Source organism: Bos javanicus, chromosome X (assembly GCF_032452875.1).
Source record: "Bos javanicus breed banteng chromosome X, ARS-OSU_banteng_1.0, whole genome shotgun sequence".
Classification (NCBI taxonomy): Eukaryota; Metazoa; Chordata; class Mammalia; order Artiodactyla; family Bovidae; genus Bos; species Bos javanicus.
Window position 1 is genome coordinate 47,063,646 of NC_083897.1, and position 19,796 is coordinate 47,083,441.

General features: G+C 36.3%; 1 protein-coding gene across 3 annotated transcripts in view; it reads left to right on the top strand.

Moving 5' to 3' along the window:
- DIAPH2 (diaphanous related formin 2) overlaps window positions 1–19,796 on the top strand; it is a 941,635-nt gene that overhangs the window by 450,828 nt on the left and 471,011 nt on the right. For all 3 annotated transcript variants that reach the window (XM_061409121.1, XM_061409122.1, XM_061409123.1), the window contains one exon: window positions 7,179–7,418. In XM_061409121.1, coding sequence (XP_061265105.1) covers window positions 7,179–7,418 — 240 coding nt within the window. The remainder of the gene's footprint in view (window positions 1–7,178; window positions 7,419–19,796) is intronic.

Sequence of the window (19,796 nt, forward strand, 5' to 3'; positions counted from 1 at the left end):
AAGGGACTACAAGGAAAAACAAACATACATTTCAGCCAAGTTTTTGTTATATTTCCTTATATCACTTAGGTACACTCAAGTACCTTTATGAGACATGAGTCTTTTAATAATTGTAACTGTGGCTGGGGATGTCACTCAGTGCTTCTTATGATTTCTCTGCTTCAGTTATCTAAGACATTCCCTTACACAGACAAATCCTCTAATGGTGATTTAGCTATTGTCTATCAGTCTACCCTGCTCTGATCATAAAAATTCATACTTCTGACTGCAGAAAATTCTATTACTATGATCAAAGCATACTGTTTTGTGGCTTCTGTTAAGAGAGTCTATATAGTTTCACCTCCTCCATAGGTCTCTTGATTTTTATAGTAACATGTTTTCACTGCTAACATTTCTAGTGGAAAATTTATATGATACATTGAAATTGACTGAAGGGAGCACTGCATAATATTTACAAAGTGCTCAATAGATAATGAAGGCCATTCTTCATCAAGCCCTAGTGACACATGTCCCTTAATGGATGAGAAAAACTTCATCTCAGGTTTTGGAGAACAGTCAGGGACCATGATACCTTCTTGGGGTAATTTCAGAGAATGAGTAAAGATAATAATAGCAATAATAGCTATTGTTTTAGAGTTATTCTATTGTGTCAGCTATCATGACAGCAGTTTTACACATAAGGTCTCATTTGTCTTACTGAAACATGTATGAATGACTTAAGGGATACATTTTACTGGTGGAGAATAAAGTGTCAGAAACCTTTAATAAATTGCATTAGATTGTAACTATAAAGTAACACAACTATAGTTCAAGTCCAGATCTATGTAACTCAAAAGTCCTATTTCTTCTACTTAATTTACCTTCTGAGTCTAGAGAATACAGAGAATGATTTCTTTCCCTCTCTGAGGATTAAGGGGATAATTCTCTTGAACCTATCTTTCAAAATAGTTATTTAGAGCTCTGAATTCAGGCTGTTATTGAGCCTGGGAAGTATCATTGGGATGACCCTTTTGGTAGCTAATTACTTTACATAGGAAGTAGGGTACCTTCTTACTGCCCCACAGTAGCCTACTGTGATGCCTCTTTACACTGTGCATCTGCTTCCTAATCCTGTCCTTTGCTGATATTGGACTTTATGTTTGTATTAATGAGTATATCCATTCATTCACTAATTTTATAAGATTTTCTTTCAAATTACATATGATATTTATTACCTACTCTGCACTAAATTTTATTTTAGTAGGTAAATGAAGGAAGATATTTTGCTAGATCAAAGGGCAGATGTGATCCTCTTATAATGTATAACCTCTTCCCTGAATGAGGTTGATTGGTGATAGATTGTATCCAGTAATAGCAGTCAAGATAGGTAATTCCCTAGGATTTCTGGTTCAACATCTTAGCTGAAGACATCATTTTGGGGACAGTAAAATATTACCATCTGTTGTTAATTTTGTTCAATAGGCAACCCGCCTGTCTTCCTTGGGAGAAGATCCAGAAAATAGGCAGCTCAGGAGTGCTTTTAAAATCAATCAGCAAATATTTGAATGTTTAATATATGCAAGGACCTGTGTTCAGTGCTAGACAAGATGCAGTCTTTGATTCTTCTCTCTATGTACTCATCAACAACCTGCTTCCCACAATATTCTGATAACTCCAAAATCTGCCAACTCTGATACTTATCTCCTAAATTCAAGGACTGAATTTCCAAATGCTACCAGATATCATAACAATAGCTAAACTCAAAATATCAGGAAAGCAATATTATTTCCCTATTATAGAGGTTCATTTTACTATCCATGTGACGATTTGGAGGGGGGAATGCTGGAAGGATCAGGGAACACGTTTAAATAGTCAGTTTTAGTGATTCAACCTTGAAGTATGTAAATTTTAACCTTGAGTGATGAGAACTGAAAATAAGAGCCAATTCTAAGTAATTCTTCAGGTTAAAATATAGGCAAGGAATGGTATTAAATTACATTGTGTTTTCCGTGATTTCAACATGACTTCAAGATTTGGAGTCTTAATGTTGTTGCTTAATCACTAAGTCATGTCCTAATCCATGTCCTAATAATGGGAATCTAATAGTGTCTTTGTTAGAAGTAAAATACACTGGTGTCTGAAAGAATGGTGAACCAAGTTCACTTAAATGCTAATAAAAATGTCTTGGTAACGTCCAACTAATAGTTTTTATTTGTGGATGTCACACTGTTTGCCTCACCTTTCCACAACTCTAGAGACAGAGACAAAAAAGGAAGGAACTAATATATATGGATCATATGTTTGGCTCCTACCTAATTTTCAAAACAAAACTGCTTAACAGGACTTATCCTTTAATTAAAAATGAGGAAACTGAAGCAGATAAATTAGGTGGATTAGCTTCACACAGTCAGACTCTGCAAAACTGTCTAGATTGACTCATTTGGTTGAATTTTCTACTAAGCCGTACCCTACCAGCCCCCAATGCCTTAGTCCCTGATTGACTTACTGGAGTATAGGTAGCAGATCAAGGGAAGCAAATTCATCTATGCTCATTTTCTTAAACAAACAAGTAATCCAAACAGTAAGCCAAACCAAATTGCCACTTCCTTCTGCCTTCATTAATGCCAACAGTATTCTACCTCGCAAAAGACTAAATGCCTTGGAACCATCTTTGACTTTATCCTCCCATAACTGATCATTTACTACTACGTCCCTTTGGTTCTTCCTTAATTCTTCTTCTTGTATATGTTGCTTTCGTTCCCTTTCTACTGTCAACATCCTAGGGCATTACCTGTTTCTAAGACCTTTTGAAAACTTAACTAACAGTACTCCTGTCCCTAGTCTCTTATTCAACAAGTCATACATACCACTCTCAATATGACTTACGAGGTGGCCTGGTGTAGTTATTGAGAGTCTGAGTTCTGTAGCCAAAATGCCTGAGTTCAGAACTTCAACATACAATTTGACTCTGTACAAGTTATATAGTATTTCTGTGCTTCACTTGCCTCATTTTTAGGAGACTAACATGAATAATGCATTTTCCTGGTGGCTCAGATGGTAAAGAATCCACCTGCAATGCAGGAGACCCAAGTTCAATCCCTAGGTCAGGAAGATGCCCTGGAGAAGGGACTGTTTCCCCACTCCAGTATTCTTGCCTGGACAATTCTATGGACAGAGGAACCTGGTGGGCTACAGTGCATAGGGTCACAAAGAATTGGACATGACTAAACAGCAAGGCAATGGCACCCCACTCCAGTACTCTTGCCTGGAGAACCCCATGGACGGAGGAGCCTGGTAGGCTGCAGTCCATGGGGTCACTAAGAGTCGGGCACGACTGAGCGACTTCACTTTCACTTTTCACTTTCATGCATTGGAGAAGGAAATGGCAACCCACTCCAGTGTTCTTGCCTGGAGAATCCCAGGGACGGAGGATCCTGGTGGGCTGCCATCTATGGGGTCACAAAGAGTCGGACACGACTGAAGCGACTTAGCAGCAGCAGCAAACGACTAACACACAATGTGAATAACCATTTCCTAGGGTGGTTTTGAGAATCAAATCCACATATATGTATATAACAGATTTATAGAACAATGTCTGGCACAGAGTTGTTTCTATAACTATTAAAGTACTTTTGGTCACATTATTTTGGTTGGGGGTGGTATTGGAAAAAAAATCAAATCCATGCTGTTTTGGGTTTATAGACCAAACATTGACATACAAAGCCCAGAAACAGTAAACCAAGCATTGACATGCAAAGCCCAGAAACAGATATGAATGCAACACAGATATGAATTAAAACAAATGGTATTAGAACTGAAGCAAGACTAAAAATATCTATGTAAAGCTTAGGCTTTAAATTCCTTGTGGATCTCTGACCAAAGCCACCCTAGTGTTCAGAGTTCCTACAGGTCTTACAGAGCATAGCCAGAAGGGAGGTATATGGTGACTAGCACCTGGTCCAAGTAGTTCTGTGGTTTTTTTAACCATCAGGGAGACTGAAAAATTCCTACTTTTAAATGTATATTAATAAAATGATAGAAAACATGCTTCTGTGCTAATGATAGCCAGGTAAAAATAAAAAGAAAGGAAAAATTAAGTGGGAAAGGATTTGGAAACAGTGATAGAGGCATAAATGAAGGCAGAAAAAGACATAGAACCTTGGATAGATTCCCACACAAATTTACATGTGGGAGATTAGATTTGTTCATTCATGGAGACTTTAATATGGTTAGCTTCCAATTTTTATGGCATTTCAGTTCAGTTCAGTTCAGTCGCTCAATCATGTCTGACTCTTTGTGACCCCATGAATCGTAGCACGCCAGGCCTCCCTGTCCATCACCAACTCCTGCAGTTCACCCAGACTCACGTCCATCAAGTCAGTGATGCCATCCAGCCATCGCATCCTCTGTCGTCCCCTTCTCCTCCTGCCCCCGATCCCTCCCAGCATCAGAGTCTTTTCCAATGAGTCAACTCTTCGCATGAGGTGGCCAAAGTACTGGAGTTTCAGCTTTAGCATCATTCCTTCCAAAGAAATCCCAGGGCTGATCTCCTTCAGAATGGACTGGTTGGATCTCCTTGCAGTCCAAGGGATTCTCAAAAGTCTTCTCCAAAACCACAGTTCAAAAGCATCAATTCTTCGGTGCTCAGCCTTCTTCACAGTCCAACTCTCACATCCATACATGACGACTGGAAAAACCATAGCCTTGACTAGACGGACCTTTGTTGGCAAAGTAATGGCTCTGCTTTTCAATATGCTATCTAGGTTGGTCATAACTTTCCTTTCAAGGAGTAAGCGTCTTTTAATTTCATGGCTGCAGTCACCATCTGCAGTGATTTTGGAGGCCAAAAAAATATAGTCTGACACTGTTTCCAGTGTTTCCCCATCTATTTCCCATGAAGTGATCGGACCGGATGCCATGATCTTCGTTTTCTGAATGTTGAGCTTTAAGCCAACTTTTTCACTCTCCTTTTTCACTTTCATCAAGAGGCTTTTTAGTTCCTCTTCACTTTCTGCCATAAGGGTGGTGTCATCTGCATATCTGAGGTTATTGATATTTCTCCCGTCAATCTTGATTCCAGCTTGTGTTTCTTCCAGTCCAGCGTTTCTCATGATGTACTCTGCATATAAGTTAAATAAGCAGGGTGACAACATACAGCCTTGACGTACTCCTTTTCCTATTTGGAACCAGTCTGTTGTTCTATGTCCAGTTCTAACTTTGCTTCCTGGCCTGCATACAGATTTCTCAAGAGGCAGGTCAGGTGGTCTGGTATTCCCATCTCTTTCATGGACTCTAAAGGGACTTTGATTCAAATTTTGCCCCTAGGTATATACCTCATATATCCCTAAACTATAAATCTTTTCTCACTTCATTCCTTCTCTCTACAACTTCTTTTTGGTCCCTAATTGTTTTTGCTTACTCACTCACTTTCTCTCTATTTCTCTCTACTTTCTTAATTTTTAATTATTTAACCATTTGAATCCCCTCTACTGTGAAGCCTTTGTTAAATGTTGTAGTCATAGAGTTTAAAGTTTTGTCTTATTTCAGTGAACATCTCCAGCACTTAATTTCTGTTTACCCATTTAGAATCATGGGCTAGTTTTATTGTTAGCTGTAGTTATCATGTGATTCTGTTATGAGTTTTAGGCTATATTGGACACTTTTTGTGAGTAGATGGTGTGTCTTATACTTACCACACGAGTACTGAAAAAGTAGGATGCTTTGAATATTCCCCTGATTGTGTTTTTGCAAAGCTGTTGATGAGTGATATGACCTACATTTCAGACATAGTAACAGGGATATTCCCAGTATACTTTTATATATCTGCCTATGAAAAGCATGAATGCATATAGGAGAATTAGCAGACAGCAAAGGTTAATTTTTGGAGAGGGAGACACCCATGGTTAATGACAAAATTTATTTCAAAGAGGAAAAATAATAGATTATACTTTACTTTTGTATTAGAGCAGATAGGGTCTATTTGACATCTCATTTTGCTGCTTTTGAGGGGTATTTTGTCCCCTTAAGAACTCTTAGTTTAAGAGTCCTTAAACTAAGGACTCTTATTTATATTATCAAATTATCTTCATGTTGTATACAGTTATCCCTTGCCTACTCTGTGACTGCTATTTGTTTTTAAAAAAGCTAAGCTATATGTAAAAAATAAAATAATTAGGATTGTTAATGATTTCATTGTGTGTGTGCTTATGTATGTTCTTATATGTTGACCCTCCACCCACCTCTCTCCCAGAATTAATTTGGTGAATGAAAACTAGTTAAATGACCTGGAGTTATGGGAAATTAAAGACTAAAAGAAATTATCATAGGAACTATACCAAAGGGAATAGAGAATGTGGACCCAGACTATGAAACAAGTAAAACAAGTAAAAACTTGAACTATTTTGAAGAAAACCAATATAGAATTATTGAATAATGTACCTAAAAGTAAGTTCATGTAATTTTACCATAACTTATTTAACATCAACATTGTGTCAAGTGGGTGAAATTCTTTAGAGCATATATAAATATTTAATATATTTTACTAATATAGATCATAGGTTTAAAATTATTAGGTGCTCAATCAGAGCTAGTCTTCTGATTTCAAACAGCATAGAAATAGGTAATAGTGAAGCCACTTTTTTTTTTAGGAAATGTGGTTCCACTTATATTATCTGTCATCATGTATGTTTTTTTATATGTGGCCCAGCTGTTCATTCAACTCAGTGTTATATTTGTGCATTTTCATAGTTCACCTCAGAGATAGATTTTTGGAACTTTAAATGTTATTGATGACTAATGATTATGCAATTAACATATAGCAGCTGGCTAGCTTCAGTAATATTTTCTTAATGCTATAAGGATGATTTCATTTATTCTTTGAAAGCTAGCAGCTATTTTTTTAACTTTTGAAAAGAATACTCTTTTGAAATGCCTAAAACAGAATAGTATTTGTTAAAGTGTTCTGGAGAAAGAAATACAACTGTTAAAACCCAGAGAAAATTCATTTTATTCAAAATTTTATAGTATCATCTATAAAATGATCCCCACTAGAGAGAAAAATAATGGGCTTTATATACATATATATATATATGAATATATATGTATGTATATGACTATATATGAATATATATATATGTGTGTATGTGAATATATATGAATATATATATATATAGTCTTATACAGAATTCCTTATCTTACAGATGAGCTCAGTGAAAATGTTGCGGCCTCGTCTCAATAGCATTCTTTTCAAGCTCACATTTGAAGAACATGTAAACAACATCAAGCCAAGCATCATAGCAGTAACTCTGGCCTGTGAAGAACTGAAGAAAAGTGAAAGTTTTAACAGACTTTTAGAGTTAGTTCTTTTGGTTGGAAACTACATGAACTCAGGCTCAAGAAATGCCCAGTCTTTGGGTTTTAAGATCAACTTTCTCTGTAAGGTAAGAGAACATTTTATAATGCCAATTTACAACAATAATCTCATCTATGACAGTGAAGTCACTTTAAACACCAAGGATGAATTTTATGGCATGTGAGAGCTGGGTTCAGTCTCTGAATTGGGAAGATCCCCTGGCTAAGGGAACAGCCACACACTCCAGTTTTCTGGCCTGGATAATTCCATGGACAGAGGAGCCTGGCAGGCTACAGTCCATGGGATTACAGAGAGTCAGACATGACTGAGTGAAGTCATCTTTAAAACAGATAAATGATTTTTAAAAACCTTACTGTAATAAAATCTCAAAGACTGCAAATTTTTCTATAGTATACTCTTCAGCTCTTGCTGATCAAATCTTTCTGGAGTTTTCTGACCCAAAAAAATGGCTTTTATAAACTAGATGCAGCGTTGTATTTTAATCCCTTCAAACTTATTTTGTGTCTCTCCAGAAAGTATTTGAGGAGCTAAGTTCAGTGAGGTAATAGCCAAATATTTCTTTCTGAATATGCTTTGCTTATTCTCCTCTAAGAAAATAATACTCTTTTTTGTTGAAAGTGTTGTGTTAATAAACTTATACTAAGAATCTAGTGCATTAACTAAAAGTTTTTAAAAAAGCAAGTGATAATCCTCATATTGTTTTGATTAAACCATTTCATGGTATTGTTCTCGAGGTTTTAATTCTTATGAAAGGTAAACAAAGAAACGGACAAGTGATGATATAGGTCCATTTCTAGGTTAGGGCAAACCACCATATTCAAGGGAAAAACCTATCTGTTACACAAAGAAAACTGAACAGACTCTGAGGCGAAGGCCTGTAAGAAAGCTAGAGACAGAAATAAATCTGAAAACAAGCAATCAGTCTTTGACATCTCACCATTGTTGCACTTTTTTTTTTTTCCTTTACATCTGAAAACATTACAAAACTTTGGTTAGTTCTTGAAGTATATTATTACAAGAATCCCCAATCTAGGAATGGGTATAAATTTCTTTTCTATGTATGCATTAAATAGATGTGCAATACATATAAATGTGCTAGCATTTTAATATGTATCAAAAATGATTTGCTCCTGGTCATTCTCTCCCAGATAGACATAAAGAATAACATTTGTAGATAAGAAGATGCATAATGAAATTGTATTGTTTACTCCCGATTTATTTTTGAGAGGAATAGGGAAAGATGGGAAGATAGGGAAGATGTTCTGGAAGGTTAGATTTTTGTTAAAAACAGTTTTAGTCCCTCTTCTTGTGATATGAGGAGACATGTGAAATTATTTGATAATGCCAAGAAGAATAAAGCAGTGCTTGTTATAAATTAGAATACCTCACACCCTGATTTGGAGGGTAAAACTAAATAAGACTTTTCATTTTATTCCACATCATATACTCTAAACTAGTACAAGCATCTCTTATCAAGATGTTAGTTGTTTAGAGTATATACTGTAGGCACAGTGAATGAATCTTAAAGTGTTCTTGGTTGGTGATTACCAAAACATAAACTAAAATATCATTGGAAATTGGTATTGTTAGTCTGTTTCACATTTAATTCATATAAAGAAGACATTTAAAATAAACTGTCCTAATTTGAATAAATATGTACCTTTTTAAGTGTCTTAATTTCACACTATTCAAATTAATAATGTGAACTGATTTTATTGAGGCAATAATAAATAAGTCATTTATACATAGGAACAAAAGATTCCTTTAATCTCACAGAAGGATTGTACAGTTGCATCTTATATTTTGGATAGAGGCTTCTTCCTGTCATCTTCCTGTCAAATAAAAGTTCTTCCACACAGCGCTGGTCTGACATCTATCACTAGAAGTATGCCTAAAGGATTCAGCACAAAGATTTTTGCCAACTTCAAATAAAATAAAAAATATTCTTGTGGGAAATACTACCATGTAGTAATAGATGTTCTAAAAGAGAAAGAAGTGAATGTTTAAAAATCTTTTGCCTTCTCCCACTTTTCAGTAGGATTTTTATGTTCAGGGGAATACTTGTCATTAAGAAAGAGAAATATCATATACATGTGTGATATTCCCACAATATCTAGGATTAAAAAGATGTTCCTGAAATGCAGAGGATTCTAAGTAGATATAAATGTCTAAAATGAGAGAAATTTACTGAAGTATGTAGAAATAGTTAGCTTAAATTTATAATCTGTTGTAAATTGATTTAACTACTGATGTATGATTGGCTAGAATTTGCCTGGAAAATCCCATGGACGGAGGAGCCTGGTAGGCTGTAGTCCATGGGGTCGCGAAGAGTCGGACCCGACTGAGCGACTTCCCTTTCACTTTTCAGTCTCATGCATTGGAGAAGGAAATGGCAACCCACTCCAGTGTTCTTGCCTGGAGAATCCCAGGGATGGGGGAGCCTGGTGGGCTGCCGTCTATGGGGTCTCACAGAGTAGGACACGACTGAAGCGACTAGCAGCAGCAGCTGTTAAATTCCAGTTATATTATAAAAGATCACTTGGTTGATTTTTCTTAACATTTTTTTTTCTTAATAAAAATAGCAGAGGGGACTTTCTTTACTGGGTACTGACTATACTTTTAAAATGATATCACTTGCCTACATAAATTATTCTAATGATTATTTCCTTTCTTGGTGAATCTAAAACTGTAATCTACTTTTCATAAGAAGCTATAGATTATGTTAAAATATTCACATAGTTAAAAAGGAGCCATGTCATAAGCAGTTAAATTTATCAGATGTTTCTTATAGTAAAATGATATTAAAAATTCAGATGGTCACAATAAGTACTACCCTCATCACAAAATGCTTTATTATTTGCAGCAGTGTGTTATCACTGTGAGTCACCAATGTAGGGTGATGAACTGTAATACAAATCATTTCTATGCAGATGAGTTCCCAATGTTAGCTTGGTCTCTGCTTCAGATTAGATCAGATCAGTCTATCAGTCGTGTCCGACTCTTTGTGACCCCACGAATCGCAGCACATCAGGCCTCCCTGTCCATCACCAACTCTCGGAGTTCACTGAGACTCAGGTCCATCGAGTCAGTGATACCATCCAGCCATCTCATCCTCTGTCGTCCCCTTCTCCTCCTGTTCCCAATCCCTCCCAGCATCAGAGTCTTTTCCAATGAGTCAACTCTTTGCATGAGGTGGCCAAAGTACTGGAGTTTCAGCTTTAGTATCATTCCTTCCAAAGAAATCAGGGCTGATCTCCTTCAGAATGGACTGGTTGGATCTCCTTGCAGTCCAAGGGACTCTCAAGAGTCTTCTCCAACACCACAGTTCAAAAGCATCAATTCTTTGGCGCTCAGCCTTCTTCACAGTCCAACTCTCACATCCATACATGACCACAGGAAAAACCATAGCCTTGACTAGATGAACCTTTGTTGGCAAAGTAATGTCTCTGCTTTTGAACATGCTATCTAGGTTGGTCATAACTTTCCTTTCAAGAAGTAAGCGTCTTTTAATTTCATGGCTGCAGTCACCATCTGCAGTGATTTTGGAGCCCAGAAAAATAAAGTCTGACACTGTTTCCTCTGTTTCCCCATCTATTTCCCATGAAGTGGTGGGACCGGATGCCATGATCTTCATTTTCTGAATGTTGAGCTTTAGGCCAACTTTTTCACTCTCCACTTTCACCTTCATCAACCTATTGATTATTAAAATTCTAACCGATAGTAATGTTGTGCTTCAGGGTCATTTATTGTTTTTGTTTTCAGTGTATAATAACATATAATCTACAAAAGAACAAAACATTTAAAAATACTTAGCTCTCCCTAGACACTGCACTTTGTGGGTATATCAGATAAGGAATGTGCTTTGCAAGGTAAAAGAGGTATTAAAAAGCAGAGATATTACTTTGGCAGCAAAAGTCCGTCTAGTCAAAGCTATGGTTTTTCCAATATTCATTGTATGGATGTGAGAGTTGCACTATAAAGAAGACTGAGCGCAGAAGAATTGATGCTTTTGAACTGTGGTGTTGGAGAAGACTTGAGAGTCCCTTGGACTGCAAGGAGATCCAACCAGTCCATCCTAAAGGAGATCAGTCCTGAATGTTCATTGGAAGGACTAATGCTGAAGCTGTAACTCCAATACTTTGGCCACCTGATGTAAGAACCGACTCATTGGAAAAGACCTTGATGCTGGGAAAGATGGAAGCCAGGAGGAGAAGGGGACACCAGAGGATGAGAAGGTTGGATGGCATCACCGACTCAATGAACATAAGTTTGAGTAAACTCTGGGAGTTGGTTCTGGACAGGGAAGCCTAGTGTGCTGCAGTCCATGGGGTCACAAAGAGTTGGACACGACTGAGCGACTGAAGTGACTGACTTACAAGCAACAGAAAGTGTGCCTGATTTAAGCAAAAAATGGAAATTATAGAGAGGAGCTCAACCAGAAAGTGAGGAAAGCCTGAAGAACGTGTCCATTAAAATTATGGCACCAATTATGGCAGCTTTGAGAATGCTGAAAGCAGGAATGAATGGGAAATATTTGCAGAAAGTTGCCTCTAGCATGTATTAGTTGTAACCATTTTATTCCTTCTTTCCTTGTGTTTAATTCAAATTCTAATTAGAAAGACGGGCCAATTGGCCTGGTGTAGAAACTTGTGGACACAGCCAGGGAAGGAGAGGGTGGGACTAATTGAGAGAGTAGCACTGACATATGTACAGTACCATATGTAAAATAGATGGCTAGTGGCAAACAGCTGTATAACACAGGGAGCTCAACTTGGTACTTTTTGATGACCTAGAGGGATGGGATGTGAGGTACATGGGAGCGAGGCTCCAGAGGGAAGTGATACATGCATACCTGGGGTTTCCCAGGTGGTGCTAGCGGTAAAGAACCTCCCTACCAATGCAGAACACAGTAGAGACCGTAGTTCCGTCCTTGGGTTGGGAAGGTCCCTTGGAGGAGGACCTGGCAACCCACTCCAGTATTCTTGCCTGGACAATGCCTTGGACAGAGGAGCCTGGTAGGCTACCATCCATAGAGTCGCAATGAGTCAGACACAACTGAAGCGACTTACTAAGCATGCATGGCTGATTCACATTGTATTGTAGAAACTAACACAACATTGTAAAGCAATCATCCTCCAATTAAGAATTTTTTTAAAAAATGGAAAAAAAATTAAGATCTCAGAAAAGAAAAAGAAGCTGTTTCAAGGAAGTATGAAGAGAAATAAGAGTTTAGTTATATAGCAGTCATGAATAGGGAATTTCAGTGATAATTAAAGGAAAACATCTTCAGTTTCTATATATCCCTTGTTAGTTTTATTTTTCTTGTATACTTGCATTTTCTAGTATGCATTTTGGAATGTACACTGATTACATGTTTAAAATTGATAGCTATTATCAAAAAGTACAAAAGAAGATCTGTGTAAATAAATAATAGTTACCAAAAATAAAAAGGAAAAGGAATATCCCTTGTCCAAGGGAAGGAATGATTGGTCATGCCTTAAAGGAGTCTATTACCAAGGATCAGGATACTGAAAGTTAGAGACCAATGAAGCGATAAAAGCCAGGTCCAAACAAAGGCAAACAAAACAGATGGTTGGTATCCCAGGGGGATACATACATTTCAGAAGATACACAGAAAGCTTGAGCTTGTCATACTGTTGAGTAGCCTGGAAATATACATACAGAGTACTATGCATATACATACAGAGTACTATGTAATGTTGCAATATACTTCTGTCAATGAATATAAAAAGTAATAGCATTTGAGATTACTTTGAGCTTAGCAAGACTTCAGGGGAGGGAGGAATTTTTGGTGCTAGAGGTGAAGATGAGAGTGGTACTGATAAATTAGAACAGAAGAATCTTGAAGGATAGATCTAATTAAGTTATATGAATGGAAGAAGAAGCCATAACCTTATAAGATGGGAGAACACTGGGCTTAGAACTTGCATATTAGCTTCTGTTTTGCCCATCACTAGCCATAGTTTCATGGCCACGTCATTTACTCACTCCAAACCTGTTTCCTCATCTATAAATGAAGAAATACAGTGACACGTGTTTATTTTCATAGGATTATTTTCAGAGTCAAATAAAATTATCTTTGTCACTGTACTTTGAAAAATTACTGTGTTAAAAAATGTTAAAAACTGTGTAAAAAATATGTTAAAAAATCATCTTTTTAATGATGATATGTGACTAGGAGTAATTCATGATATGTTTGAAGATGAATTAAAAACTACAGTGCCTGGAATACTGGGTGTATGTTGGAAACAAATAGCATTGATAGGCGGGTTGTGAGAAGATTTTGAGTAATTTGTATACTAGCTTCAGTATCTTGCCTCCAAAACTTTTTTTTTTTTTTTTGAAAATCACTCACACCCATTTTATAAAATGTGAAGGCCAAAACCTTTGTTTTTCTGCCTTAATCTCTCCTTCACATATACTATGACTTTCTAGTCATTCTAGCTGGATAGAGAGACATAACAAATTATGATATGGTATGTTGATATATTTTTGTACGGGTGTAAACAATCTGAAGAAAACATTTGGTTTTACTGTGGAGAAAATTTTAGATATCTAACTTTGATTTAGAGGGTTAATAGAATAATATAATTGTGCTACTTTTTTCCTAAGATTCACCATTTATATAAAGTTTTGTAGCATAATGGTCTTATTTCCTAGAGGCTATCACATAGCTATCTCACCAAGGATACAAAAGAAAGCATCTGTCTCCCCCATAGAAGTTGTAAGAGAGAGAGTGAATTAGGTTCAGTTTCAGTCTGAAATATAACATACTAGAAAATGTGATTTGTAAGGAAAATGACTGCTGTCTGTGGAAACAAAATTAAGAAATTTGTAATTCTAAAGAAAATCTATAAAAGATCTAAGAAAAAAGTTACATGTAAGTACTCTAAAAATAATATAGTATCTAATAATTCTAATTGAAATGATGTGGATTATCTCTAAATTTAGAACCTTCACATCAGAACGTATCTAATCAGTCTAGCCTCTTCATTCTTCAGATAAGAAAACTGACCCTTGGAGAAGTGAAATATTATACTTTGGTTAGTGTATTGGTTAGTTCATGCTATCATAGGAGAATACTGCAGGCTGGGTGGCTTAAACAACAGAAATTAATTTTCTCACAGATTTGGAGGTTGGAAGTTCAAGATCAAGATGTTAGTATATGGTTCTCTTTCTGAATTACAGACAACTCCCTTCTTAGTTGGTAACAGTGAGTTTCATAAAGCTGGGTATCACAACCAGCCGTCTTGGTGTGTCCAGGACTAAGAGCTTTCTTGAGATTCACGACTTTCACTACAAAAATTGGGCAATCTCAGGGAAACTGGGCCACTTAGTCACATTAGTTAAGAAAATAACAGGGGCTCTGTACAAACCTAGAAGGGTGGGATGGGGAGGGAGGCTCACGAGGGAGGGGACATGTGTATACCTATGGCTGATTCATGTTGAGGTTTGACAGAAAACAACAAAATTCTGTAAAGCAATGATCCTTCAATTAAAAAATAAATTTAAAAAAAAAGAAAATAGAGGTAGCATCTTGGCCTCCTGATTATACTTTATTTATTTTTCTCTCTCTCACCTTTGTTTTTGTTTTTTTGTTTTAAACATGTGACTAGAACAGCTTGCCTTTCACATTTTTATAATGTCGTTTGCTACTCTTCTTCATCTGGTTATCTAGTTTTTACCCTTTAGCTCTTCTTCTCTGGTTCCCATTACACATTATGAAGATAATTATTATAGGACTATTTACTTACTTTACTGTACTTTTTTATTTGATCTCTCTTTCTCTATAAAGACACAGAACTCATGCAGGGTGGTTACTATTTTATTATAAATTTTATCCCCAGTCTATTGTATAAAAATTACTATTGAATGAAAGGTATGCAATTTAATTAAATAAAAGGATTTGTCATGAGAGCTCAACATAAGTATTAGCATTTTTTAAGTGAGAGCATTTAGTTTTTCACAGATATAAAGGGTGTATTTTTACCATCAAAACTATTACATGTATAACTATAACATTTAACTATGGTTTATTTGCAAAAATATAAAAGTGTACTGGTTCATATAAATATAAACCAAAAATTCACCCTCAAACATGCGTTATAAAATAAATATTGCACTATTAATGTAAAACCAAAGATACTGTTGAAAATAACCATAAGATATACTGAAAGGCGCCCTAGTAAAGATCAGTAAATCCTGGTCAGTAGTCTATGCAGTTGGTTCCCTGTGTTTTTACAGTTTAGATATATCCCTTGTGATTCAGAGAAATTTATTATTATTAATCCGATTCTGTAGATTAGGAAACAGCTCAGTGATAAAGCATCCGCCTGCAGTGCAGGAGACAGAGGAGACTCGGGTTCGATACCGGGGTTCAGAAGATCCCCTAGAGGAGAAAATGGCAACCTTTTCCAGTATTCTTACAAGCAGAATCCCATGGATAGAGGAGCCTGGCGGGCTACAGTCCATGCACCACAGATTCGGACATGAATGAGCATGAATGCACACGTGAAAGCCCAGTAAGGTTATGTAATTTTTTACAAGATAAAAAAGCTAGTAAATGTCCAAGTTTGGGTTTAAATCTAGGTTTTCTGTGTTCAAAACCTTGTAACACACTGCCCTCTCACTGTATTGTAACAGAATGTTTAGTTATACATGGCTCATTTCAAGGAAGAATTACAAAACCAACTCTGCCCCTTACAGAGTACTGAAAATGTGGATTTTCTTGCCTCTCCTTTAGATTGTAAAATGAGAAATCTTTCTTTTTCATTATTCAAATTGAAATAGAAGTCATTGTAGGAATATTAATAGAATTCCTCTAAGAGATTGTAATTTATCCAGGAAGTAGTACTTATATAATTGTAATAAAATAGCACCTGGTAATCTGAATAATTATAGAGCAGTCACTTTCTTTGTATGTATAGGCTCTCATACCATATCAATTTTGTGTAGGCAGGGTTGGCTGCTTTCCTCAATACATATTTTCTACAAATGAACATCTGTTCTCCAGAGAGACGGCTTACCCAGGATCACTCAGTATTGGTGGTGAGGTTAGAATCCCACTTTTCCTGGGACTCAAAGTATTTCACTGGCCCAAGGTATTTTTTTTTTAGAATTAGATGATGTCTTTTGGTTTACTCAGATATGCTGTTTCCTATTAGACAGTTTTGGCATTATTTGGGTTTGGGGGAGATGTGATTGATAATTTATTGAGAAGAAAATTACGTTGAGGAAGATATTTGTCTTGAAACAATTCCATGTAAGGGAAGATTATATTCTCTATCAAGAACAGAGTTGGATGGAATGTTAGGTGCTCTTACCAAGCTTTCCTTTTTTTCCCCTCTGGGTCCTTTTAACTTTCCTTCAGTGGGCTCTTGCAACAAAGACTTTTCAGTTAATGATCTATATGATTCATGGGTTATAATTAGTGATACAAGATCCAAAGCTACAGCAACACACAGAGGAGGTGACTCATGTTATTTTGCATTTTAAAATGTCACCACATAATATAGTGATATATTGTATTATTTGTTCATAACTCATGACCAGGAGACACAAACATCTCAGGTTAAGGGTTTGTCTGTGCCTCATTATGTTACATTGAAGCAAGACCATTCACCATTCTTGACCTCTGAAATAACTAAGTACCATAGAATGAGGTAAGGACAGGATATCATTCTTAATTTAAAATGATTTCCTTTGTTCAGATTATTTGATGGTTGACCTTTATTTATTTACTTTTTTTTAATTTAAATTTATTTATTTTAATTGGAGGCTAATTACAATATTGCATTGGTTTTGCCATACCTCAACATGAATCCATCACGGGTATACACATGTTCCCCATCCTGAACCCCCTCCCACCTCTCTCCCCATACCATCCCTCTGGGTCATCCCAGTGCACCAGCCCCAAGCATCCTGTATCCTGCATTGAACCTGGACTGGCAATTCATTTCTTATATGATATTATACATTTTTCAATGCCATTCTCCCAAATCATCCCACCCTCTCCCTCTCCCACAGAGTCCAAAAGACTATTCTATATATCTGTGTCTCTTTTGCTATCTCGCATACAGGGTTATCGGTACCATCTTTCTAAATTCCATATATATGTGTTAGTATACTGTATTGGTGTTTTTCTTTCTGGCTTAGTTCACTCTGTATAATAGGCTCCAGTTTCATCCACCTCATTAGAACTGATTCAAATATATTCTTTTTAATGGCTGAGTAATACTGCATTGTGTATATGTACCACTGCTTTCTTATCCATTCGTCTGCTGATGTGCATCTAGGTTGCTTCCATGTCCTGGCTATTATAAACAGTGCTTCAATGAACATTGGGGTACATGTGTCTCTTTCAATTCTGGTTTCCTCAGTGTGTATGCCCAGCAGTGGGATTGCTGGGTCCTATGACAGTTCTATTTCCAGTTTTTTAAAGAATCTCCACACTGTTCTCCATAGTGGCTGTACTAGTTTGCATTCCCACCAAGAGTATAAGAGGGTTCCCTTTTCTCCACACCCTCTCCAGAATTTATTGCTTGTAGACTTTTGTATCGCAGCCATTCTGACTGGCATGAAATGGTACTTCATTGTGGTTTTAATTTGCATTTCTCTGATAATGAGTGATGTTAAGCATCTTTTCATGTGTTTGTTAGCCATCTGTATGTCTTCTTTGGAGAAATGTCTATTTAGTTCTTTGGCCCATTTTTTGATTGGGTCGTTTATTTTTCTGGAATTGAGCTGCAGGAGTTGCTTGTATACTTTTGAGATTAGCTGTTTGTCAGTTGCTTCATTTGCTATTATTTTCTCCCATTCTGAAGGCTGTCTTTTCACCTTTCTTATAGTTCCTTTGTTGTGCAGAAGGTTTTAATTTTAATTAGGTCCCATTTGTTTATTTTTGCTTTTATTTCCAATATTCTGGGAGGTGGGTCATAGAGGATCCTGCTGTGATGTATGTCGGAGAGTGTTTTGCCTATGTTCTCCTCTAGCAGTTTTATAATTTCTGGTCTTACATTTAGATCTTTAATCCATTTTGAGTTTATTATTGTGTATGGTGTTAGAAAGTGTTCTAGTTTCATTCTTTTACAAGTGGTTGATCAGTTTTCCCAGCACCACTTGTTAAAGAGATTGTCTTTTCTCCATTGTATATTCTTGCCTCCTTTGTCAAAGATAAGGTGTCCATATGTGCGTGGATTTATCTCTGGGCTTTCTATTTTGTTCCATTGATCTATATATCTGTCTCTGTGCCAGTACCATACTGTCTTGATGACTGTGGCTTTGTAGGATAGCCTGAAGTCAGGAAGGTTGATTGCTCCAGTTCCATTCTTCTTTCTCAAGATTGTTTTGGCTATTCGAGGTTTTTTGTATTTCCATACAAATCATAAAATTATTTGTTCTAGCTCTGTGAAAAATACCATTGGTAGCTTAACAGGGATTGCACTGAATCTATAGATTGCTTTGGGTAGTATACTCATTTTCACTATATTGATTCTTCTGATCCATGAACATGGTATATTTCTCCATCTATTAGTGTCCTCTTTGTTTTCTTTCACCAGTGTTTTATAGTTTTCTATATATAGGTCTTTTGTTTCTTTAGGTAGATATATTCCTAAGTATTTTAGTCTTTTTGTTGCAATGGTGAATGGAATTGTTTCCTTAATTTCTCTTTCTATTTTCTCATTATTAGTATATAGGAATGCAAGGGATTTCTGTGTGTTGATTTTATATTCTGCAACTTTACTATATTCATTGATTATCTCTAGTAATTTTCTGGTGGAGTCTTTAGGGTTTTCTATGTATGTAAAGGATCATGTCATCTGCAAACAGAGTTTTACTTCTTCTTTTCCAATTTGGATTCCTTTTATTTCTTTTTCTGCTCTGATTGCTGTGGCCAAAATTTCCAAAACTATGTTGAATAGTAGTGGTGAAAGTGGGCACCCTTGTCTTGTTCCTGACTTTAGGGGAAATGCTTTCAGTTTTTCACCATTGAGGATAATGTTTGCTGTCGGATTATCACATATAGCTTTTATTTTATTCTTTATCCCAGGGATGCAAGGAGTCTTCAGTATCTGCAAATCAATCAATATAATACACCACATTAACAAATTGAAAAATAAAAGCCATATGATTATCTCAATAGATGCAGAGAAAGCCTTTGGCAAAATTCAACATCCATTTATGATAAAAACTCTTCAGAAAGCAGGAATAGAAGGAACATACCTCAACATAATAAAAGCTATATATGAACTTTATTTAAATCCTTTGTTTTGTATTGTACTGTGGTTAATGGGCTCTCGTCTTTGAGAACCACTCAATATTGAACCACTCAATGAAAAAAATGAATGTTGAACCCTTGTTGACTATGTCCATGGTTACACTTAAGATTCAATTTCTGTAACTGTGTCAATGGTTTTGCTTCCTT